Consider the following 23,522-nt stretch of genomic DNA (forward strand, 5'->3'; position numbering starts at 1 on the left):
TTAAATATTAAAGGTACACAAGAGCAAAACATCAACACTTCGAGGGATATTTGAGTTGTCATTGATGAAATAGAGTGAGAACCTGGAGAGTCAGAGGGAGCCCCTTTATATGGAAGCATATAACTGCCAGAGCTAAGACTCAGAAGCAGTTTCTCATAACAAAATTCAGAACTTTGTTGTTTTAATCAGATGAATGCTACATCTAATGATAACCTGAAACTCAGATTCAGATTCACTTTATTTTGGCAAATTAACAACTTTCTTGCTCTGGCCGCTAAGCAGTTAAGATACACTGGCCCATTAACTCTGAGGGTTCACAAGTCTTCCAATGATGTTACTGTAAATCATACTCTACTAGAATAGATGCTATCACTATTATATTAGCTAGTTTTAGATTTTTAGATCATTTTAGCTTGTACATGTTTTATTTTCAAATATAAATATGCTAGTCCTAACCTAGAAGCCAATAGTATTTCAGCTAATTTTAGCTTTTTAGCTCATTTTAACAAATACTGTTATGACCTTAGAGTTTAGCTTTGTAAACAGCGTTCTGCACAAATTTTTGGTTGGGAACTTTGCATTGACTGAAAGTTTTCACTCTTTACAGGTTTTCTGTTTGCAGGCTTTTGCTTTATTCTGCATCTTTCTTACATTTCTGAAAGTCTTCTGTAGTTGTGCTTCTGCAATTTCCACTAAAATATTTAGCTTACAGCATTCACACTGCATTTTGTGCAGGAAATGCAAAGTTTTCTAGTTTAATATGCATCTTTATTAGGGGTGCCTGTAAAGATGCATAAATTTCTTTGGCTTTAAAAAAAAAAAATAATAAAATACTACTGTGATGTTACATACTGCGCACTATAAAGCTGATTTAAATCTGTTCATGTAAAAACCGCACCAAAAATGATACTGGACAAAATGACCACATTTATATTTTGAATTGTAAAAATCCAAAAGTCGGACATTTTATAACATTTTGAAGTAACAGAAACAAACACTGATATATTGTGCTTGGCTTTATGATCCCATGTGTTTGTATAAGTTTTAAGAACCACACTAGATCGTAATAAATACATAATCACTCAAATTTTCCACTTCAAAAAGGAAATACTGAGAAAACTGGGCAAGATGCATTTCACAGAGACACTAATAATCATATCTGCCATTGAATTAAGCAACAGGACATTAGAAATTCTCGCTGTCCTTTATTTGGAGAAATCCTCTTCTTGTACGTTTTAATAAAGACTTTTTTTTAAACAGAAGTTTTTAAATGTTTGAACTTAGAGCGGCTTTTCTTAGAAAAAGTCTGAGGCTTTCCGTCTCTTGGGAAGCTGCAGCAGATTGTCCGTGAGTGATGTGAGGTCCTGCGAGCTCGGCGTCTTAGCTTTGGTGGGCGTTGGCGTTCCTGAAGGAGTGGCTGGTCCAGCGAAGGGAGACTTGCAGGGGATGACTCTGTGCGAAGGCGACGGCGTGTAACTCGCCCGCAGCGCTTTGTCTGTGTATTTGCTAGAAGTCCGATTTACAAGCCGCTGCAGGGCGGGCGTCAGGGCCGGGCTCAGACCTTTAGGCGTAAGACTGCAAAGTAGAAAACGTGTTCTCTTATTTTTGAGAATTTCTTCATGAGTATATAAATCAGGAAAACATTTAACAAAGATAGTGCACTCCTTACCTTGCTAGGTTCTCTGTAACCTTTCTCAATGCCTCCTGTTTCTTTGCACGATTTTTTGCAGCAGCTTCATTTGCCATCTTTATACCCAGCCTCTCTCTTCGTCCTGGTTCGGGAATCTTTTGAACACAACAATAAGCATCAAAATGTAGCGAGATAAATAATTAGACATTAATAACCCAGACATAAAAAAGGATATCTCTCTAACCTTGAATGATGGGCCATGATTTCGCTCAACATATGGCGTATCTGATCCATCCAGACGGAACGGCGTGCTCTCTATCTCGCCCCAGGTCATCAGAGGTGAATCAGCAACACCTGAAATAGCCAAAAATGACATTTGCATGAAACTATCCAAAAGAATGCCTCTGAGAAACCCAAAGAAAGCAATAAAATATGCTTAATTAAACTAAAGATCAATTTGGAAGAGATGGTTGAGCAAACACAAGTATGAAAGTAGAAAGGCAGGTAGCGATTATTTTAGCAATTGATTATTCTCAGATTTTTTATTTAAACACTTGTGCTTATTTTATACAATATTAAAAATATGCAAAAAATGGAGAAAAAAAATTCCAAACAAGAAAATAACATTTTATTGCATTAAAAATGCAATATGATGCATCTGCAGCTAAATAGATAATAGGTACTTAAATAAGCCCTTTCTGCTTTACTTCCCATAAATGCAGTGCAGGGCTGATCTTTTGAATATTTTTTAGATGCAACAAATTAATAACTGGACATCAAAAAGTGCTTAATAAGAGAAATTTGCAGAATGTGAACCAGGTGAAGTTTAGGGATTCTGGATAGAACATACTTTTAAAGAAAGTTTTCATCTAAAATGCAAAATTTGTAATTTTTTAACAGTTTTGAGAGTGTTATGTTTTAAGCAAACTGTATATTTTAGGGTCTATTTACGCCAATTAACTTTTAATCAATTACTAGTAAGTTAGATAATTATTTCAATAATCAATTAATCACAATTGTTTCAGCCCTTCTTCGTAGGACTGAATAATTTGCAGGTTTACTCACCAGGGGCAGGTGATGGAGTCCTTTCAAAGCCATACCCATTCACCGTTGAGGATTCATGTGGTATTAGCTCCTTCCCATCAGGGCCCACTTTACCCTGTTTGAACTGCAAAAAAATTAAAAATGAATAAACATAATTCATAAGCGACACCATTCAAATAAACATTTCTTTTGGAAAAAAATTTGACTGTTTGAAGTAAAACAATCAAGTCCTGGAAACCAAAAGAGCAGAGCTCATCCCAATATAAATGTTACAGTTCCAATTTTTATAACTAATAATATTTAGCAACACCTGGAGCAGTATGTGATTTTCTTTCTTGAATAAAAACAATATTATACAAAATATTCTGGTTTTAAACTCATTTTTACACACGGTTTCTGTGCCGTGAAAACTTCACCCATTATTGTAATTACCTGTGAATTGAGGGCTGCAGCCTGTTGAATCTGGCTTTTGTTCAGAGCTTTGCTGAACGGATCTCCAACAAACCGAGTGTTCCTGTGCACCACTTCTCTGGGCTTCTTAAAGATTGCATCATCATCTTTAACACCTAAGATAAAGGTAAAAAATTACATTTTCTGAGTTAAAAAATCTTCAAACATTTTATGCCACACTTTAGAAAATGTTGTGTGAGTTAAAGGGAAATTGACTAATTAAAAAATTAAGCAGTTTTCTCAGTTTAACATTCATACCCTCCGGATAGTACATCAAGGCATTTTTTGCTTTGTACTCCCACGTTTCCAGTCCAGCTTTAACGCATTCAAGAGCAGCTTTCTCCATTGACGGGAGGGCGAGGTTCTCCTCGTGGCGCTGCAAAAAAGATCACAGATGATTTAAATCTTTCCACTCTTTCTACAGTAAACCACAAATACACCAAAAAGCAGTCATGTTTTCTTTTCTGATCTCTAATGTCCAGGAAACATCCAAATGCAGCTACATAGCAGCACTAGTGTCTCAGCACACTGCTAAGCCATTCAGGTGCAGCATACTACACATACTTTAACTCAATTCAACTATAAAAAATGTTTTTTTTCCTGTAGATGATTTAATTACATGGCAGCATCATAAACACGATTAATGTTGCTTTGGAAACAAGCAACCCCTACAGGCCTCAGAGTTGTTGTGATGCAACTTTAAGCTAAAACTTGTAAGCCGACAAAAACACCTTATGCTATAATCACACTGGAGGCTGGTGGCTTAATTTAAGCTGTACCCAAATAACACCTCTGAAGCTACGGTGTAAATGATCTGAAGCAGATAATTTACACCATGTCTCCAAAAAACAAAAACAACAACCTTCAATTCAGGCATCTCATTAAATTGCTTTGAAATAACAGCCCAGAATCAATACCAACCTGTTTAAATTCAGCCTCTGCCTCATATAACCAGGCGTGCTTCAGTTTCTCTTTGTCTTTTGCTAGATCCATTATCTGCTCGAAGGATGCATTATCTTCACTGGTGTTTTTAGCAAGAAAACGATCCAGACTGGGCAGCTCTTTTTCTTCTTTGTCATCATCCTTTCTCTCTACAGAAACATGGTCCAACAAATGGATGGGTCAATTACTGTAGTTTACACGTATATCTTCTGAATTTACTTCCACATCAACAGTGTTAAACTAAACTAAGCATATTTGTCTTAACTTACCCAAATCCGAACCTTTACTGCAGTAAGTGGAAGACGGCGATCCTGAGCGACCAACTGGTGTTTCAAAACTGGCAGGGGTCAAATCTTGCATTTTGCCAAAAAGAGAAATAGAAATAAATCACTCAAAAAAAAAGCTGAACCAAAAAAATCATATAGTGTAAAATAAATACTCATTTCATTTGGAAATTCTCTACTTACAAGGTGCAGAGGTTTGTGGTGTGGATTTGTTCAACGATGAGCCGTATCTAATGGATATCTCTCTCATCTTCTCAAGGTCTCCACTTTCCTCTGCTTCAAGGTATTCCCTTTGTGCTTGAAGTTTGGTGATATCTGGGAAAAAGTCCCTTTGGATAATTTTCTCCAAGCTCTGTCAAAAGCAGCCAAGTAAAGAAGACACAAGCACTAAGAATACGTATAAAACCAAATTTAAGGCAACATAAAACAGTTCTGCAGTATTAAGCAGAAATTTACTAATTATGTTTTTCTTGGTTCATACTGTTCATACAGTTCTGATCCTGGACCAACTTTGATTAAGAAGAAAACTGTCCAAATTATTTAAAAGGGGCAGTAGTTGTGAGTATAGCAGAAAATTACGTTCAAGAATCATCTCCATTTTATACATCGAAGAATCTCAAACATCTGGATTTCGTTCTAAAGTCAATCAAAATACCCTGTGGTTCCAGTGTTAAAAGAAAATTGGTCGAGTCTGATTTCTGCACGACTAATTGCAAAGATCGGTGGAAAAACTGAATCTGTTGCTTTATTATATTTGGTGTTGCACATGTTCTCCTGAACAAAAATCTTAAGAAAATTGTAAAATAGCTGTCCAATATTAAGTAACGATTAGAATATTGTGCAAACATATCCAGTTCCTGCTTCTTATAGGTTTATAACTTTAAGTTTGTACGCCAAAACGTTGGAAATACGTCGATCAAGGTCGTCTCTGAATCCGTGTTTGTCTTGAGTTACTTACCTGAATATAATCCTCTTCATCGAGAACTTTTCTCTTCAGTTTTCCCTCTTCTTTGTCCTCAGGCTGACACAGAGCCACGGTTGTGACCGCTGACGGAACCAGAGTCCCGGACAAGGCTCTCCGAACACTGGCGCTACCCTCCATTGTAGAGCCTGTTAGCCTTTTAGCTCAAAGGCTAACGGCGACTCTATTGCGATAGAAAAACCCCGACTTCTAGATGATACCAAAGGGCGAATTTCAGCTCAAAAATAGCATATGTTTAAAATAAAGTTAAGGAAATAAATATACAAAGACTAAAAGAAGAGTCAGCCTTGCTAAATGTAACGTTTCCTCTAACTTTTAGCCATTGCGACACTGTACGCCACCGTACACTCGACGTAATTACGTAATGTTGTCTTCTTCTTCTTCTTCTTCTTCTTCTTCTTCTTCTTCTACTACTACTACTACTACTACAGTTTAATGGCGGTTGGCAAACACCAATATGGTGCATTACCGCCACCAAGCAGTAAGGAGTCTGAATAAAAAAAAACTAAGCAACACTTATTCCTGCCTGCATATAATAAGATGATTCAATATGGGTTGCCTACTTTTACACCCCCCTATATATATGTGTGTATGTATATATATATATATATATATATATATATATATATATATATATATATATATATATATATATATATAATGTCATCATGAAATGCACCAGTACTGATTATACTGATGATGATTGATAATTAATACTTCTACATTGATTGAGACAGAAAATAGTCTATTCATGTTAACCTGACAAAAAGTTATATCTGGATTTGAACTGCTAAACAAAGACATACATTTTATTTAAGATTTTTTCTTAAAAAAAAATTTACAAAAGAAATTTACAGACAACTTTGTTCTGTTGTAGGACAAATCTACATAAGTTATTCACAAACAATAAAGTCATGTAAGTATTTATTAGATCGTAATCATCACATAACAAGAAGCCGTTTTACAAAAAGTTACTCCATTCTTGATATATGGAACAACCATCAAATATCAAATGTCAAAAGGTAAGCGTATATCTCTGTATGCAGGTTCGTTTGATCAAAATGACACAATTAGATCCATTTTGTTCATAAATTTGGTTTTTTATTTGACTCATGAGCAAAAAAAAATAACTTAAGGTCTCCATAAATTTCCATGTTGCTGTAAATCTATATGAAAGGAATTAGTTTTCAGTGTTTCCAACTACAAATGACAATCTTTTCTGACGTCTCCATTTTGCTCTTCGGTTTTTAAACCAAACCTACCAGGAAGAAAAGAGACAGAATTATTATTTAATACCTCCCATTCTTCATATTTGGCAGGGTTGTTCATGTCCACATAATCTAAAGAGAGTGAAACCTCTCCATCAAGGATTAGCAACACATGCAGCTGCTGTCTTACTTCTACTCTTTCTTCTCTTAAGTTAGTTTGCTGTGCAAGTTTTTCTCGCGCGTTTACATCTGGATACTGGTTCTGCAGGAACAGTTCCTCCAGTGCATCCAGCTGTTCTTCGGTGAAAATTGTACGGTGACGCCTGGTTCGCCTCTGCACCTGGCTGACCTTAGGCTGCTGCTCCTCCCTTTGAGCCTCCCCCAGCCGGCACGTCTCTGAGATCATAGCTGCTCGGTTCCATCCGTACTGACAGGCTGCAACAAGATTCACATATGTCATCATAGTTTTAAATGAAAATGACAAATGCACTTTTCTTAAACTGGAAAGATCATGTTGAGTCATACCCACTTAAACAGGAAAATGCTACCATACATGGATAATTAACTGTAATTTGGAATGTCTATAAATCAAGACAATCACATAAGGGTGTGGTTTTCTGACAAACAGCCTTTAGTGAGAGAACTTTAGACAACCTTGCAGTGTTGCTTTGACAGCCAGATTATTCGGTTGTGAACCACGGACGAATAATGTGGATTACGATGAAACTTGACCAATGTCTACTAGGCTCAAAATTACAATGCTGGTCAGAACTGGAACAGAAATTGCAATATCTACATTAATGCTGACAGGATTTCTGTTTTGATTTCCAGTTTCATTCACAGGGGGTCATTTGACATGTGATAATGACAGGCAGACTGCATCACTGGAGAATGCTTTTAAATCTCTTGGGTGCCAGTTTTTTAAGTCTTCTGACTTCCTTGTCCTCACTAAATAAATTTGCATATACTGTAAGTCTTCATGTCCACATTCTTACTCCTTTGGTGTGGCCTCATGCTTGTGAATGATGAATTTAAGGATTAGCCTTTGAATTAATTTCATATTGCTTCTTATGCTCAGCTAGTAAAACCTATATCAGCTTGAGAATCTATGTACCTTTATGAGCTACAACCCCACCTTCACATGGCCGAAGTGTTGCCTTCAGGGTTTCAGAACATAAAACTGAATTTCCATAGTTACTTTATACAAAGACAGACGATGGTATGTTCTTACCGTCATGGATGAGATCAGAGTGCAGCATGTCAGCGCAGTGGGAACAGAAACAGCAGCACAAGCAGGTGTGATGAACAGGCTCAGGACAAACCATCTTCTCCTTCAGTCCAAAAACCCCTGTTCCACATGGTTGTTTGTCTCCAATACTGCTAGGATATTTGTTCAGAATGTTCTCAATGGTGAACGGAAACTTTTGTCTTTCCATCTTGATGTGTCTGTCCATTTTTTAAGGAAATTCCTTGAGCTCAAAAGCAGTAGTGATAACCAGATAGAGACCTGTAACTCTCTGTGATACTTCCCCCTCAGTGGCTCCTCGGCTTCTACTCCTTCTACAAGAGCAAGTCTGGCCCTTATAGGCAAAAAGAAAAAAAAAAAAAGAGATGGAGGTAAAACTATAATCCCCCTGTGGACCAGACACATAAAACGGTTGAAACTTAATTCTGAGCTAATCTGGGCAGTTTTGTGAAGAGGTTAGGGAGGACGGCAGATTCGGCTAATCTCGCCTCATTCCTTTCTTCAAGCGAAATCAGATTTCACTGCATAAAATGAAAAGTGGAGAGCTCCTAAAATCCTCATTGTTGAGGTTTTAGAGAAAAGGGGATTGCTTGGTATTAGAAACCTGGACTTATAGATGGACACCTTTGGTGTGGTCTCATGCTTGTGTATGATAAATTTAAGGATTAGCCTTTGAATTAATTTCATATTGCTTCTTATGCTCAGTTTTAATGACAAATGATCTTGTATTCATTTGTAGATTTGCTCTGAAACTCCTAGCTGACATTTAACAACCCGTAATGGATGAGTGGGTGAAATCTGAATAAAGATGCAACAAAGGTGCAGTTTCATGGGAATATATCCATCAATGTGGTTTATATTCAGAATCATACATCCTGTGTCTTATCTTTGTGTTGCAGTCTTTTCAGTTTGACTTCGCTGACAATGTGCACAGCGGAGGTAAAGCTATTACTGGTTAAATTCATCTCCCTCCCAGCAAATCCTGTGATTTCATACAAGGCTATACATCTCCTTTTTTTTTTTTTTTAGGGAATTAACGGATTTCCACAATCTGTCTTAAGCTCCAACCTGTTATAAGGGCTTTTGAAAACAGATAACAATAAACACCATTCCCATCCTTTTCACCTGGGTTTAATAGCGTTCAGATGGCTGATGTATAGTATGCGCCGTGTGCGAGATTGTTATCTTAGGTTATTGTGGTTCTCAAAAGAAGGAATTGCGCCAAAATCCGCGTGGGTCCACAGGGTTCAAAATTCATTACAGGGGATCAGAATTATAAAGGCTCGTGTTATTGTTGCTGTAAGCAATATTTGGTACAACTGGTAAAGTGAAGAGAATTATAATGGCTCAGTTGGAAATAACGTCTTTATGGATTTTTTTCAGGTGCATTTGAAGAGTTAACTGACTTAGTAGCTGAACTAATTGATTTATCACAAGACAAGAATGACTTGCACCATTTAAAGCAGACAATGTTATTATGTAATGGAATGGAATGCTGCAATTTAACAACTCTTCAAACTTAAAATAGTTAGACCCTCGCTCCCGAGTGGGGAGCAAGTGCAATCGATTTATGAAGTGAACATAAAAGGCTGTAGGAAATCAATAAAAATGTAGACAACAAACAGTTTATCAGATCATTTTGTGGCTTACCATCCTTTAGTATTGTATGTCTGCTGGGCAACTATTAAAACAGCAGTCTTCCCTTTGATTGTGTAGCTCCTAGCACTATTCACCCTACATTTCTGTATTTCAGATGTGTAAAAATGCAATATATTGCATTTTTACTGCACAGCATGGAAATGAACTTTTCAATAAAATTCTAAAATGTCACATTTTACAGGCCAATGCTCTGAAACTTTTAGGCTTTTTAGTTTTGTATTCAGCAGTTGGAGTTCACTCAGGCCTGAATAATGCTAAGACAAAATAGTGTTCAAGATCACATTTGAGCCATGACACATAGTGAATTGCAGATTACTGCCAAAAATATTTGTCTTAAATATGTAAGAATATGCATCAAAATTGACACAGACTAAAGAGAATTGTACCAAAGGTAAGGCCTGCATAAAACAAAGACTGCAAATACAAAAACTGAGATTATTACTTTAAAAAATATATATATACATGTACAATGTCTAATTGTGCATTAAGAGCATTTCCAATAGTCTGAAGCCAGATGAATGTTAGGAAAGAAGCGTTTTTGCAGCTACAGTTTTTGACCCGCAGAGTATAATCCTACGGTGACCCTGAGGTGCAAACCACTTCAACAAAATCAAAAACACAATAACGAAACACAATTGCAAATTCAAAAATACAACAACATTAACGAAGCACTACAACATTAACAAAACGGAAAGGGTATGAAAGTTACGTTTTTTTATTCATATCTTGAAATAGCAAATGCACGTTGAATTCTGGAATTGTGTTAATATGTTCATGAATCCATCACTGTAAAGGTGTGTGTGTGTGGGCGTGTGTGTGTTCATCAATAAAAACGATTTATCAGAATCAGTTGTATCAAATGTAATTATTGTGCCCCAAAACAATTAAATAATCACATCAAAAAGTTCGAAATGTTGTCCTTTGGTTTTTTTATTTTTATTTTTCATTCTTATATATAAAAATGTGTTAGAGATTGTGTCAGTGGCATTCATTAATCATTAGTGTGTATTCTGGGTAAAACAGTATTAGATTAAAAGATAATTGACTAATGCGCCCCCTGGTGCCAGAACACTGTAACGCCCACACGGCAGAGCGACACGGGCGGCACGCAGTTCGCCACTCGCGATAACTTGCGTTGGAGCAGCTGCAGCAAGGGCGGAAAAGGCGGGAGGAGCTTGCCGCTTCCGCGTCCGCGCAACAGTAGCAGAAACAGAAAATACAAGGGCAAAATGGAAGATAAGTTAATTTTAGCTGTATTTAATTACCCGGAACTGTACAATGTCACTTTACCGAATTACCGTTGCACGGAAAGTCGGATAAACGCTTGGAGAAACATCAGTATGGCACTTGGTTACCCATGTGAGTATTTGTTTATCGCAACTTTACTCCCAGTTATTGTTTGCTTAGCCGCATCTGCGTCGGGAGCCTAATCAGGCACGAGTTGTTTACGGGACACAGAAGTATTTCACGCTTATGAACTTGGCGATTTGCTGTGATTCGGGTGTTTATCCCGGTTGCTAGGTCCACTTTGACGCTGATGCAGCCGCGCGCGCCGTGCTAGCGGTGACGGCCGTTGCTCCACGCCGCAGGCCGCGCTGCGCTGCGCGGAGCGGCGCGGCGTGCCTCTACCGCGGAGCTAGCCGCGGCGCTGAACTTGCTCTGCGGCATGGACACGCAGCACTCTCCGACCTTCGAGCGACTCTAGGCGCGTTCTTTGCTGAAACTGTGCTAGAAAGGCTGGGAAAGCAAAGAATGCTCCTGAAAAAGCCGTAAAAGTTCACAGCAGCGCCTCGGTTCGTTAAACATGCCGCACTGTGCGGGACAAATGGAGGGCCCCAACCCAGAGTAAGTGCGCAAAGGCAACAGAGTGCAGAACTGAAATATACTTATAAACCATATACAAAAATGCCTTTAGTAATGTTTGGTCTTATTTATTTTTGAAGATCCAACTTTAGAATATTGTTGATAAATAATTCAATTGAAAAACTTTTTACACATCAGTGTAAAGGTTTAAATTATGCAATGACAAATAAAAACACCCAGTATAGGCTTATCCACTGTGCTGGTTGGAACAAATGTAATTATTTTTTAAAGTAATTAGCCTTAAAATCTTTGAAAGGAAACTCAGATTGTTCTTGTCAAACAGATGCTTTGCAGATGATTCAGAACTCAAGGTTTTCTTCACATTATAGCCACAAACCTTAATGTATTTTATTAGAACTTTGTGTGACAAACAACAATTAGTGCATAATTCTAAATGAAAAAAAAAGAAAAGGTTTTATTATTTTTTCAGCCTTAAACATATTGAGAACAATGCCGATGCTTTTGGAGCCTGTTTTGCACTTGTAGAAATTGATGTTTTTTTTTGTTCATTCTTAAAGTTACATTTAATCAGATTAGGATGGGAAACACATCAACATCAGCTGTCAAGTCTTGCCATATTTTTTTTTCTTTTAAATACAGATCTGAACTCCAAGGCACTTTCTTACTTTCCAACTTCAAGATGCGTCCTTTCTCCAACACACCTGAAACAAACGAATCTCTGGTTACACGAGCCGATTGACTGCTGAATCGAAACATCAGTTTGATTCAGGTGTTTTAGGGCAGTCCTGATCTAAACATTTTAAAAATAATTATGAATAAGAAGTTTGATATTTTCTCTTATTTCAGAAAGTGAAACTCATTAATTCATTAGAGTTAAATACTTCCAGCCTTTATGGCTTGTGATTTTGAAGATCAAATAAAAAGGGCTAATTTACCCAAAACTGACAGGCTTCTGTTCATGCAGTTCTCAAGCACAGTAACACCAAGGTTGAACCAACTTTTGGTACGTTTGGCAATGTGGCCAGTAAGCAAGTCCTGCTGGAAGATAGTCAGCATCTAGAGAAAGTTTTTCAGCACAAGGAAGCATAGAGTCCTCTAAAATTTCAGGGTAGACTGTTGCATTAACTGTGAACTTCAGAAAACTGAGTGGGCCAACACAGTGATCATTGAAAACAATAAAAAGGCTTGAAATATTTCACTATATGTGTCATAAATCTTTGAAAGTTTTGGTAATGTTCCAGTTTTACACTCTGAAATCTTGTTTTTCAGCCCATGAATGCAAAAGGAAATGGAAAAATCTAAGAGACCGCTACCTGAAGGAAGTCCGGATGGAGCTCAAAGGCAAAAAGCAGGGAGAGTTTGTACAAAGCAAATGGAAATACAGACAGCTGATGAACTTTATCGCCCCCTTCACCGGATCCAGAGTGGGAGTGATGGACATCTGTGGCAACTGTGACGACCACAACAACCCTGACCACGAATCCGGGAGTGGTGAGGGAGACACCGCTTCGTCAGAGTCGACCAAGACTTCTCTAAAGGTTTCTACGAGTCCGTCCGAGCAAAAAGCTCCGCTGGCCTTCGTAACGCAGCTTCCCGCGTTGTCTCAGGACACAGAGCTGACTCAGCTGGCCATGGTGGCCAAGATGTCCCCCGTCTCCCAGATAACCCCCACCAGCAACACTGGACGGAAACGGACTTTGTTGCCGGAGTCGGCGTCTCCACAAAGTACAGACTTGTCAAATAAGTGGCTGGTGAAGGAAGGCGGCGGGCCGCTCCCCGCCAGGATGCGGCAGGACGAGGACGAGCTGTTTCTGCTGAGCTTCGTTCCAGCTCTGAAGAGACTGGCCCCACAGAAAAGGTGCGAGACTAAAATGAAGATCCAGCAGATAATGTACGAAGCAGAATTTAACGTGCAGGAAAAAAAGGCTCCGCAAGACACATAGAATCGATCAAAATTTAACTTATTTTTCTTTCCAAGCTTCATTAAGACTTTTCTTCAAAATGTCTTTCAATTAAAATAAAGTGTTGCTTTTTGATTTGTGTGTTTATTTGATGGCTTTTGTAGAGATTAAGTAGTAATAAAACGATACAGAGACAAAGAAAAAGTCATAACTCATTTATAAAGTTTTACTGTCAGAGGAAATTCAGTTAGAAAAGTTACCCCCATTTTCAACAAGTTTTCATTTATTCTCTAATCTACAATATTTTACATTTAATTACAGTGAAAATCAGAAAAGAAAAAGTTTGTACAGTTTGGAGCAAAACACTGTTTGAAAAGAAGGTTTTTTTATCTGATTACAAGCTAAACAAATTCAGGCTCTGGGTTAATGCATGGTCATCCGTTTTGTCAAAACCTGAATCCATTATGTAGCAATGCATTCAATCATTGATTAGCAGTTTCCAGCATTTAGATTTTTCTGAAGAAACTGCTTGAAATGTCCCCAAAGAGGATATAAATAGAAGCACAGTCAGTATGAATATTCAAATATCTATTTAAGGCTTGAATAAAATGTTATGATTACTCAAAAGTCTGATTTGGGTCAGTAAATTAAGACTAGGACAAAAAAAAATCATCAGTATCTTGGTGTGTAAAACATCTGGTTTCAACTGTATTTCAAAGGAGCGACATAAAACATTAAACAAAATCTCCGTCCAATCTGAAGTGACGACAACCTGATCAGTTTCCAAAGCTTTTATGCAATCAGCAGCCAAAACATCATCACCAAAGCAACGAACAGGAAGAGTCGAGAGAGAAAATGCTCGTCAATGTACAGTGGCGTTCCAGGAGCCGCTGCAAAAGGTCAGCAGAGGTTATTTGTGCCGTTGTTTCAAAAGACACACAAAACGAAAAGTTCAGGGTGAAATGTGCCGCTACCTGGAGGAGGTCTGCCATCGTTGATGTTAAAAGCTGTGGCAAAAATACCGAACGGAAAGGCGCCGATTCCAAATGACATCTGGAAACCACCATCTCCAAAGCCAAAGCCCTGAAAACCCTGTGAGATGTCATTAGAAATGTGCTATAACAGACAGTGAGTGAGATGTGACGCAATAAGCTGTAAGACTTGTAGGGATTCTCTTGAGAGGAGCTTCAACTCGACTGTTAAAGTGTAATGGATCCCAGTGGGAAGTTTGTCACTGCTAATGAATAAAACACAGGTACACCCTGCAGCAGACATATGTAAGGGTTTCATCATGAATGGAAGGATTTCCTCAGCAGCGACGTGAATTAGGAAATAACAGCAAAACTATAGTGATTCTAATATAAAATAAGAACACAACATACTGTGTTTGGCTCATGCAGCTGTGCCTTTTCATTTACTTACACCACGGTTTTCGGGCTCAGGTCTTTGTCCTTGAGGTCGAGGGGGTGTTCTTTCCCTTTAAAAAAAAAGTTTGAAAGAAAATATACAGTTACATTTCTGAAAATTGCTTATTTAATCCTGCACAAGGCCAAGTATCACACCAGATTAAGACTGCCCTACGGTGTCCAGTTTCTCTCCGTCCTGCAGTCTTAATCTGGTGTGACAGAGCCTTACACAAACTTAATATGACATTTTTAACCTCCAAGTGTCATAATGTAGATTATTATCAAAAAATATATCAAGTTTTAGACTTTGCTACATCTGTGTCAACAAGTTACAGCACCCACCTGGGATCCTGTTGTCCTGTGCTTCCTCTTCCATATAAGGGAATCACTTTTTCTCTGCTGATGCCAGCTTTACAAACTGGACACACTTGTCTGTTAGGTCTGGTTTCCAGCCACTGCATGAGCAAGAAGTGATGCTACTGAGCTGATTTTATAAACCCTGCATTTTTTTTTTGGAAGGGGACAAAGAAGATCCAGCTTACCTGATGCAAACAAGGCCAGCTACAAAAAGCACAGGAAAGGAAAGAGTGTGAGACGTTTGATCAAATACATGGCTTAAAAACGCTAAATAAAATTCAAACAAAGCAATCGGAGGCAGAAAGTGTGTCAGCTTAGAAAGGAACTACAGCATAAAAACTGATAATGCTATCATCATTAAAGACTCATGAGTTTAAGTTGTAGGGCTCCACCACAAAAATAGCTTTATACATTTTAGTCAATTGTTTTTAATTCTACAAAAGCAAAAAACAAACAAAACATTCGCTTCTCAACTACATATACCTGACATTTTTGTAGCAAGCTATAAATAAAGATGTTGCACAAAAAAGGAAGCAAAAAGCCTATAAAAAAGTCAAAAATATAAAAGTATACAAGTTGTGTTTGCAACTTAATTTTAGAAAATTTTTTTTAACAGATTTACCGGTTCATCAAGATAATTCAACTATAGTAATCAACTTGTGTTCAGTGTGCTGTTTAGTATCTCAGAGTTTTTAATTTTCATTGTTTTATTCTTTGTTTTATGTCACGGCGGTTGGTGAACATTTTGAAGAACTTAAATGTGCTATACAAATAAATGTGACATTGACATAAAAACATTATTAGACAAAATACAGTGGATTTAGCTTAAGCTTTACTGTTTTTATTTAAAAAATAGCTCTTTGTTTCAGGATGCAGCCACATTCAATTGGAAGTAAATATAATGTATGATTTTATTAGGATGAAACTTTCAAAAAATATGTTATTCAGTGAGAGGTATATTTTCCTAAAGAGACTGTAAAATACAATATTGCATTTTTGTGAAAATTTACAATGAAAGTCAAGTACAATCTGCATGTCTGAAATTGTTTAACTTCAAAATTGTTGATTCTATTAGATTCTAAGTAAAAGCAGTCCAGCATGTTGATACTCTGCTCTGATTCTAACCATATACAAAAATCCCAGTTGAACCTCACCAGAAAAGATGTCCGCATAGGCTGATCACGGCATCCTTGGCGGTGTCCAGACAGATGTTACATTCAAAAGTGCTGTCCTGGTTGCCGCCGTCGGCAGCGGTCGAGCTGCTGGATCCTCCGGGACTGGAGGTTTCAGCAGCGGCCGCAGCAGAACCAGAGGCGGCTGCTGCCGCCGGAGGAGGAGGAGCAGAGGCGGCCATTTATCTACTGCAATTGAACTTTCTCTGCCAACCCCCGGAGTGGACACATAGGGGAGTCCGGCTGAACTGGTGGTCGCTGACAAGCAGCAGAAAACTGAACTGGGAGGAGGGATGAAAACAAAAACAAAATCAGCAGCTGCTAGCTCAGCTCAGCTGGCGTCCATCTGGAAACGGAAGCTACGCTAACGTTAGTAAGCGAGAAGAACAGCTGTGCGGACTGTTTAATAAAAAACAAAACAAAACTGAAAGTAAAATGTAAAACATTAACGAAGCTAAATTCCAATTCAGTTAAGCTGTTTGTAAAATACCAAGTAGTAGCTGAAAATCGTAACGCGCTGTAACGAGTAGGGGGAAAAAAAACAACCTCACAGCTGATTGCGTCACATCCGCAAGTTAACCCGGTAGCTTCCTGTGGCGGAACGTTAGGGGTCGTGTTTATGTAATGAGCTGGGCTCTCTCTGACACCATTAACATTGCTTTTACTAATCAGCTTATTGTAATCTATTGATAATATGTGATGCTCTGCAATCAAATGGATATTACTTTAAAAACTGTACTTTTTTTTCGTTTTTACCATTTGACATTCTCATTTCTAAGGACCTAAAAAGTTTAATACATACCTAATTCAATTCAGTTCATAAATATACAGTACAGACCAAAAGTTTGGACACACCTTTTAATTCAATGAGTTTCCTTTATTTTCATGACTATTGACATTGTAGATTCACACTGAAGGCATCAAAACTATGAATGACACATGTGGAAATATGCACTACACAAAAAAGTGTAAAACAACTGAAAATACCCCTTATATTCTAGTTTCTTCAAAGTAGCAACCTTTTGCTGTGATTACTGCTTTGCACACACTCTGCATTTTCTTGATGAGTTTTAAGAGGTAGTCACCTGAAATGGTTTTCACTTCATAGGTGTGCCCTGTCAGGTTAATAAGTGGGATTTCTTGCCTTATAAATAGTCATGAAAATAAAGAAAACCCATTTTAATTAGAAGGTGTGTCCAAACTTTTGGTCTGTACTGTATATATATATATATATATATATATATATATATATACTGTATATATTCGGTGTAAATAAAGTATACTATATACTACTATATACTTTATTTAAGATAAGATAAGATAAGATAAGATAAGATAAGATAAGATAAGATAAGATAAATCTTTATTGTCATTGTCACAAGAACAACAAAATTCAAAAGGTGCCATCAGTCAGTGCACATGCCCAAAAACAAAAAATAACTGTCTCACAATTCACACACAACGCAAGAATCAACAAACAACTGGCAACCCCCCCCCCCCAAAAAAAACACTAAATAAGAACAGCCACATTCTCACATACATCATTTATGATGATTAATGGTTGTTTTTGATTGCATTTAGTTTTGTTATTGCTATCGGGTAAAAACTGTCTCTGAGACGGTTGGTTCTTGTTCCGATTGCTCTGTATCTTCTGCCTGAAGGCATCAGTGTGAACAGAGAATGTCCGGGGTGAGAAGTGTCCTTTTTTACACCGAAGGGAAATTAAATGTCGTGACTTATATCCTCCAAATATCTTCATAGAGTTGTCGTGGATGTTGATGATGTGAGCAGGAAGGACTCCAGTAGAGGTCAGTCTTGCAAAGAATTTGAAGAAGCCTCTGACTGAAGGCTGTTGGTGTTTGACAGTCATGACATGTTAACAGGTCAACATCAGCAGAGATAAAATTTCACAGTAATGTGTCCTGGACGACACAATCAGTGGTTGACAAGCACTACTTATTGACCCAGTTTGTCTCTTTAAACCTATGGCTGGCTGTATAACTGAAAGCCTGGCCGTTGGAGTTGGAGATATGATTGTTACCCATAATGATAATTTTCATTTGTCTGAGACCTTACGCTTAATTTGATTTGGGGAACATGATTATGCGTTCTGACTACTAACTAGACAGCAGTATTATCGTCTCTTTTATATTGTCCACATTTTGCATCCTAGTATTCTGGTATACTTTGGTTTAAAGCAAGCTAGTGAGCAAATGCTGAAATATTTTAGTAGTATATTTGATATATTTTGAAGTAAAACTTCAGTAACAGCACCAAGCAGGTAGGAGCAGTGGAAATTGACACCCATCTGGGGTAAAACCTGAAGATTACCTACACAAAATTACCCCATATCAATAAAACTTTCTCAACCAAGTTCTAAGTTATGTTTTGTTTGGAGAATAAAATACTTTAAATAACAAACAAATTTTAAGTGTTTATTCAGTGTGTCCTTTGCATATTTTGGATCGTCTCAGTAAAATAACCACGAGATTGTTAATTTTTTTGTATGTAAGCAAACAATTTAAATAAATAAAGTGCATGTTGAATTTTAATAAAATACTTACTTTTTTATTGCATAGAACAACAATTTATTGTAGATAATTTATTTAGTTACAACCACGGCATTTTTGTTTCAGTTACAAAGGATAGCAAAAGTTATTAAAAGCTATCAAAAAGTTTAAGTACACAATATAGGTTTTGTGTTTTTTACAGCTAAAGATTTAAATTAACTTATAGAAGATCAAAATGCAATGAGTTTTTTTTATTTTTAGGAAATAGTGTGAGTTTCAATTATTTCCATTGACTTGGATCTTGACTGATTGAACCCAGTCGTGTGGATATCCTCAGCCATCGCCTCCTCATACTTTGACATTACAGAGTGCTTCAGAGTTTGCTTGAAGTCATTGCCGACGAACACGTAGAAAATGGGGGAGATTAAGGCATTAGCTGCTGCCAGGGTGGCCCCCACTTTTAGTCCAACCACAAGCATCTCTATATTGTGTTCCATAAAGTTAATTTCCATGAGACAAAAGGTATGGTAGGGGACCCAGCAGAAGAAAAACGACAGGATGAGTGCCACCATGATTTTATAAGGCCTTTTAGATCGAATGGTTGAGCCTCTCAGCTTCAGACCGATCACAGCGCAGCTGAACACAATAATCAAGAAAGGAACAAGAAATCCACAGAAGAACCGACCCAGTACCACAGCCTTATGACTGACATTGGAGCTGTAATCCAACTGGCACTTGGTGTAGGAGTCTTGGACTGCGGTGGTTCTAAAAATGGCTGAAGGAAGCGTTAGGAGTCCAGCGAGAAGCCACATCACGGCGACTGTTCCGTAGGCTTTGTGCACCGTTCGGTGGTTGTTTGCCCACACAGGGAACAAAACAAGGACACAACGGTCAGCGCTGATTAAGACCAACAGAAACACACTACTGTACATGTTGAGAAACAAAGCAGAGGAGATGAACTTGCACAAAAACTGGCCAAAAGGCCAGTTTGAGGTCAGAGAGTAAAAAACGTCAAAGGGCAAAAGGATACAAAAAAACAAGTCCGAAAGAGCCAGGCTGATGTACCAGGTGGTGATGACTGTTCTTTTCATTTTACACCCACAGATCCATACCACTACAGCGTTCCCAATCAGACCAAAAAATGATATGAAGATGTTGACCACTGCAAGAACATGAGTCACGGAGGCCTGGGAGAACTTTGATTGTTGCAGGACGTTTTCAGTTTCATTGATGGGAGTGTAGTCTTCATATTCAATGTAATCCAATTCCATTGTTAGTTTTTCTAAAAGAAGAAAAATATATATAACATTCCTCAAAAACATGGTCATACATACAACACTGAAAATAAAGAGCAACTACAATCTAAAGTGTAGCTCAAAGTAGATAAAGCTAAATACTCACTTCTTGTATGGATGTAAAAACAGACCGTAACATCTCCCTTCTGTAGTTCTCTGTGCTGAATATAACTTCTCACTTCTCTTTCTCTGAGCGTGTTGCTTAACAGTTTCAAGATTACAAGAAACGAGTAGGTTGGAAACAGTGTGGAGAGGTGTAACGCCCTGTCAGAACGATAAACATCAGAACGCAGCTTCATTCAGCACCTTACAAAAGTGTTAACACACGGAAACATTTTAACATTTTGTGATACCGCCACACGTTAGGAAGTTTCTGAGACAAATTATTGCAGTGTACCAAGTAGTTGAGAAGTAGAAGGGAAATGACACCTGGTTTTGATTGTTTTTTGTTTTTACAAAAACTGTTTTGTAAAATAAAAACTATTTAACAAAATATTAAAACACATGGTTTTTAATTTTGTTTACTTTCTGATGACCAATGTCACCACTCAATACCCTACTTCTCGATTTTCTCTTTGACCCTTTGTATTTCTCAAGCTTTCTATGTTCCTTCTTCCTGAAGTTGCTTGGGATTGCAATATCTACCATGGCTGTTCTCTTTTCTAATTTGTCTACATTCACAATACCCAATTATCAGTGAATCTGCATGTCCCACACAATCTTATTATTCTTAAACACTCTTGCTGGTCTGTCCCACATTCTTGTCCACTATTTCATCAACTTGGTTGTGGTGTTCCATGTAATCTTTGCCTGCCAGCATGCTATGGCCTGGTATTATGTTTTTGACTGTTTCAGGGACATCTTTGCTTGGCCCACGTCCTGGATCTTGTCTGATGTGGTAGACCTCATCCTCTTTAACTCTGTTCCTGTGATTCTATCAGTTCCTCCCTCTATAGAAATTAGGACTTGTTGGTCTTGGCCACTTCCTCAATCTGACAATGTTTTTGTTGTTTGCATTCTGAGAACACCATAGTTTATTTATCTTTACTGAAGCCCACCTTTTGTCAAAGTTTTGCAGATGATGTAATTGGTTGAGATCTCTCAGGGTCCCAGGCCAGCACGGGTTCTAAGGCTCCTGCAAGACTCTCAGGTCGGCCCTGGAGGAAGAGTAAAGACTAACCTTGGTATTATCCTAAACTGAATCAAACAAGAGTGACTGCAGGCAACAAGTTATCTTTACAGGATGTTATAGGTCTGATATCTTTGAACAAAGACGAACAAACAGAACGGAGCGCGACTGGTTTCTGGTCAGGTGATCACAGAAATGCTGATTTCACAGTATAGTAAGAGAATATGTTCAGTATTATCTTAACAAAAATGAGGAAGAAAAAGTCCTAATAATGTCCAGTCAAGAGAAAACGTGATCAAGACAAGCATGACCAAACGTGTAACAAAGTTCTGAAAGCGAAGAAACTAACCAACCAACTTGGGTTTGTTGGAAAAAGAAATCACCCAGTGGACAGAAAAACTATACTTGCACCACGTGACAACTATTGGTATCAAGTATTTGATCAGGCAGTGCTGTGTGTTCTTCTTCAGAGGCTTGCTTTATTCAATGTGCTTTGTAGGGTTTTCAAGATTAATGAACTGTTTAATGTTGAAATCCACAGCATCTCAATCCGATTAAGTTGCTCCAAAACCAAATGTTTTGCATTCATTCTGCTGGGCTTTAGAGCAGTGGTCCCCAACCCCCGGTCCGTGGACCGTTACCGGTCCGTGGACCAATTTGTACCGGACAGCGCCAGAAATAATTAAATATTTCCGTTTTATGTATTATTTGAGTCTGGAGGATCTATTATTTTGAAAATCCTTTAACCGGATTCTCTCGGTTACGTCTTGTGCGCCAACATTGAGCCCACAGGCAGCAAAATGTGTAAGAAACAGATCAGATGCCTTTGGAAAGTTTCTTTGCAAGCGGAAAAGACCCAGAGAAGAGACAGGAGAATGGATTTATCCCAGACCGGTAGGTGATTCCCACATTCCAAGCCTGCTCTGTATGATATGGTGACCAGCTCGTTAATGAGGGAATGAAGCCTTCAAACCGCTTCACCACATAGAGACCAAGCTCATTGTGCATAAGCAACACTTCAGGTATCATTGTCTCTCATCACTCCCAGACAGGACCGTCTGGTTGCAGAGAAACAAGCTCAGGGCTCCATTAGTCGTTATCATGAGTTAAAATTTTCAGGAAAGTAACATTTATTTTTGCGGCCCATCTGTATCTTATTTTGAAGGGATACATAAACGTTACCATAGCGACCAGAGTCAGAGCGCGTTATGGCAATGGTCGAGACTAGAGTAGAGCTTGTGAGTCTTAAGTCTGGTTCACACAGCACGATTTAAGGATTGTCGGCCGATTTTCCAAACCTCTGTGACCACAGAACTGATAAAAGTCCAACAGGTTCGGTCGGTTCGTGTGTCCAGCCACGCGGCAGGAGCAACACACCACGCACGAACCGATTCCACTCACGAACATCCCGACTCCAGAAGAAAATCCAGTAAAACCCCCAACATACCGTACGTGAATTTAAAATAATCAAACACGGATCAGGATGTAGAAGCAGCAGTGATAATTTGTGGACTCATTTTAAGCGATAAAAGACGTTAAAAGAAAAGCCGTTTGATAAAAGATGGCGGGAGCAGCCGCTCTATTTGCTGCACTATGATTTGGAGGCGAGTTATGTTTGTTCGTAGTTAACATTTTTAATTGAATAAACATAACCACATATAATAAACATATACAAAAATGACCTTTACATATAGTAATAAACATTTCCATATATCACCTCCGATGTCCACCGGACTCTCAGTTGCCATGTCAACTGTTTGGAATTCCCACCCCCCCTTCTTACGTCACCGCGCTTCCTGATTGGCTACCTGTCGCATTCAACAGGGAAAAACCCCACAGGCTGCGATAATCGGGCCAAGACAATGTTGAATATGCCCGATTTTAGATCGGACATATTCAACACACCACCACATAACACAGCACTCACTGCAGGACGTTGTAGGATTGTCGTAAAGGGAAAAAAGGGGCAAAAAAAAAAAAAAAGGCTTTAGCGGGAACACCAACATACAGAAGCATTATCTGCATTTGTTTGCATTTGAAAACTGTTTTTATTTACCCTCTTCACTGTCATCCAAAAACGCTAACATGTCAGGTTCCATGAGCACACCAGTTCTGTCATGACAATTACAGTACTCTGTCTTTGTCTGAAATTTTGTTTGATAAGCTCTAACATTAAAAAAGATTAAACTGAACAAATCTATATGAAAAAAAAAATGTCACAAAACTGCAACTTCTGACAGTTTCTATGGTAAAGGGATTAGCCAATAACATCACAAAACCACTTCTAGGAAACATTTCCTCTTTTAATTTGAGTTGAATGTTGGAATACATAAAATACAGAAATACATTGATACACATTTAGAAATTATACTGGCTTTCAAGCTTGAAAATACCAGTTTTGCAGGTAACATTTGTTTTGATTAGAAACTTTCGGTGAAACTGTTTTTTTCTTGCATTTGTTTATTTATTTTTTTTGCAGTTCA

The 23,522-nt window shown here is 38.1% G+C and overlaps 5 protein-coding genes across 7 annotated transcripts; 1 reads left to right on the forward strand and 4 right to left on the reverse strand.

The window, feature by feature from the left end:
• Positions 1-220: 220 nt before the first annotated feature.
• Positions 221-5,702, reverse strand: ess2 (ess-2 spliceosome associated protein). The gene is made up of 10 exons (XM_028025022.1): positions 5,309-5,702; positions 4,534-4,702; positions 4,336-4,419; positions 4,046-4,215; positions 3,383-3,500; positions 3,107-3,240; positions 2,696-2,798; positions 1,875-1,984; positions 1,670-1,785; positions 221-1,575 (listed from the first exon to the last, which is right to left on the reverse strand). Exons 1-10 carry the CDS (start codon positions 5,450-5,452, stop codon positions 1,296-1,298), a joined length of 1,428 nt encoding a protein of 475 aa, XP_027880823.1. The 5' UTR covers positions 5,453-5,702; the 3' UTR covers positions 221-1,295.
• A 537-nt stretch (positions 5,703-6,239) lies between these two features.
• Positions 6,240-8,960, reverse strand: LOC114149951 (homeobox protein goosecoid-2). Its single transcript, XM_028026074.1, has 3 exons — positions 7,772-8,960; positions 6,731-6,975; positions 6,240-6,590 (listed from the first exon to the last, which is right to left on the reverse strand). The coding sequence occupies exons 1-3, from the start codon at positions 7,992-7,994 to the stop codon at positions 6,513-6,515; spliced, it is 546 nt and encodes a 181-aa protein (XP_027881875.1). The 5' UTR covers positions 7,995-8,960; the 3' UTR covers positions 6,240-6,512.
• Positions 8,961-10,541: 1,581 nt separating this feature from the next.
• Positions 10,542-13,303, forward strand: LOC114150015 (uncharacterized). Of its 2 annotated transcripts, none has more exons than XM_028026180.1 (2): positions 10,542-10,804; positions 12,539-13,303. In XM_028026180.1, exons 1-2 carry the CDS (start codon positions 10,675-10,677, stop codon positions 13,210-13,212), a joined length of 804 nt encoding a protein of 267 aa, XP_027881981.1. In that variant the 5' UTR covers positions 10,542-10,674; the 3' UTR covers positions 13,213-13,303. The 2 variants fall into 2 exon arrangements, with proteins under 2 accessions (XP_027881981.1, XP_027881982.1); XM_028026181.1 differs by lacking the exon at positions 10,542-10,804 and adding an exon at positions 10,839-11,290.
• A 79-nt stretch (positions 13,304-13,382) lies between these two features.
• rnf185 (ring finger protein 185) lies at positions 13,383-16,673 on the reverse strand. The gene is made up of 6 exons (XM_028026183.1): positions 16,088-16,673; positions 15,119-15,137; positions 14,919-15,031; positions 14,593-14,647; positions 14,145-14,262; positions 13,383-14,060 (listed from the first exon to the last, which is right to left on the reverse strand). The coding sequence occupies exons 1-6, from the start codon at positions 16,285-16,287 to the stop codon at positions 13,963-13,965; spliced, it is 603 nt and encodes a 200-aa protein (XP_027881984.1). The 5' UTR covers positions 16,288-16,673; the 3' UTR covers positions 13,383-13,962.
• A 1,444-nt stretch (positions 16,674-18,117) lies between these two features.
• Positions 18,118-22,881, reverse strand: LOC114149044 (chemokine-like receptor 1). 2 transcript variants are annotated; one of them, XM_028024594.1, is made up of 4 exons: positions 22,757-22,881; positions 20,969-21,067; positions 20,013-20,174; positions 18,118-19,897 (listed from the first exon to the last, which is right to left on the reverse strand). In XM_028024594.1, exons 3-4 carry the CDS (start codon positions 20,047-20,049, stop codon positions 18,873-18,875), a joined length of 1,062 nt encoding a protein of 353 aa, XP_027880395.1. In that variant the 5' UTR covers positions 20,050-20,174; positions 20,969-21,067; positions 22,757-22,881; the 3' UTR covers positions 18,118-18,872. The 2 variants fall into 2 exon arrangements, with proteins under 2 accessions (XP_027880395.1, XP_027880396.1); XM_028024595.1 differs by having other exon boundaries at positions 20,017-20,174; positions 22,757-22,878.
• Positions 22,882-23,522: the final 641 nt, after the last annotated feature.

This window comes from Xiphophorus couchianus, chromosome 8, assembly GCF_001444195.1.
Source record: "Xiphophorus couchianus chromosome 8, X_couchianus-1.0, whole genome shotgun sequence".
Classification (NCBI taxonomy): Eukaryota; Metazoa; Chordata; class Actinopteri; order Cyprinodontiformes; family Poeciliidae; genus Xiphophorus; species Xiphophorus couchianus.

Excerpts from the sequence above, each read along its gene's own strand:
- ess2 (XM_028025022.1), bottom strand. The coding sequence starts at position 5,452 with ATGGAGGGTAGCGCCAGTGTTCGGAGAGCCTTGTCCGGGACTCTGGTT. Across the intron at positions 4,216-4,335 it reads CAGTAAAGGTTCGGATTTGG|AGAGAAAGGATGATGACAAA; the intron begins GTAAGTTAAGAC and ends ATGTTTCTGTAG. Across the intron at positions 3,241-3,382 it reads CTTGATGTACTATCCGGAGG|GTGTTAAAGATGATGATGCA; the intron begins GTATGAATGTTA and ends CCTTTATCTTAG.
- LOC114149951 (XM_028026074.1), bottom strand. The coding sequence starts at position 7,994 with ATGGACAGACACATCAAGATGGAAAGACAAAAGTTTCCGTTCACCATT. Across the intron at positions 6,976-7,771 it reads CTCTGATCTCATCCATGACG|CCTGTCAGTACGGATGGAAC; the intron begins GTAAGAACATAC and ends ATCTTGTTGCAG. Across the intron at positions 6,591-6,730 it reads TAAGAGAAGAAAGAGTAGAA|GTTTGGTTTAAAAACCGAAG; the intron begins GTAAGACAGCAG and ends TCTTCCTGGTAG.
- LOC114150015 (XM_028026180.1), top strand. The coding sequence starts at position 10,675 with ATGGAAGATAAGTTAATTTTAGCTGTATTTAATTACCCGGAACTGTAC. Across the intron at positions 10,805-12,538 it reads TATGGCACTTGGTTACCCAT|CCCATGAATGCAAAAGGAAA; the intron begins GTGAGTATTTGT and ends CTTGTTTTTCAG.
- rnf185 (XM_028026183.1), bottom strand. The coding sequence starts at position 16,287 with ATGGCCGCCTCTGCTCCTCCTCCTCCGGCGGCAGCAGCCGCCTCTGGT. Across the intron at positions 14,263-14,592 it reads CTGAGCCCGAAAACCGTGGT|GGTTTTCAGGGCTTTGGCTT; the intron begins GTAAGTAAATGA and ends GACATCTCACAG. Across the intron at positions 14,061-14,144 it reads CGATGGCAGACCTCCTCCAG|CGGCTCCTGGAACGCCACTG; the intron begins GTAGCGGCACAT and ends GACCTTTTGCAG.
- LOC114149044 (XM_028024594.1), bottom strand. The coding sequence starts at position 20,049 with ATGTTACGGTCTGTTTTTACATCCATACAAGAAGTGA. Across the intron at positions 19,898-20,012 it reads TACATCCATACAAGAAGTGA|AAAAACTAACAATGGAATTG; the intron begins GTATTTAGCTTT and ends TTCTTCTTTTAG.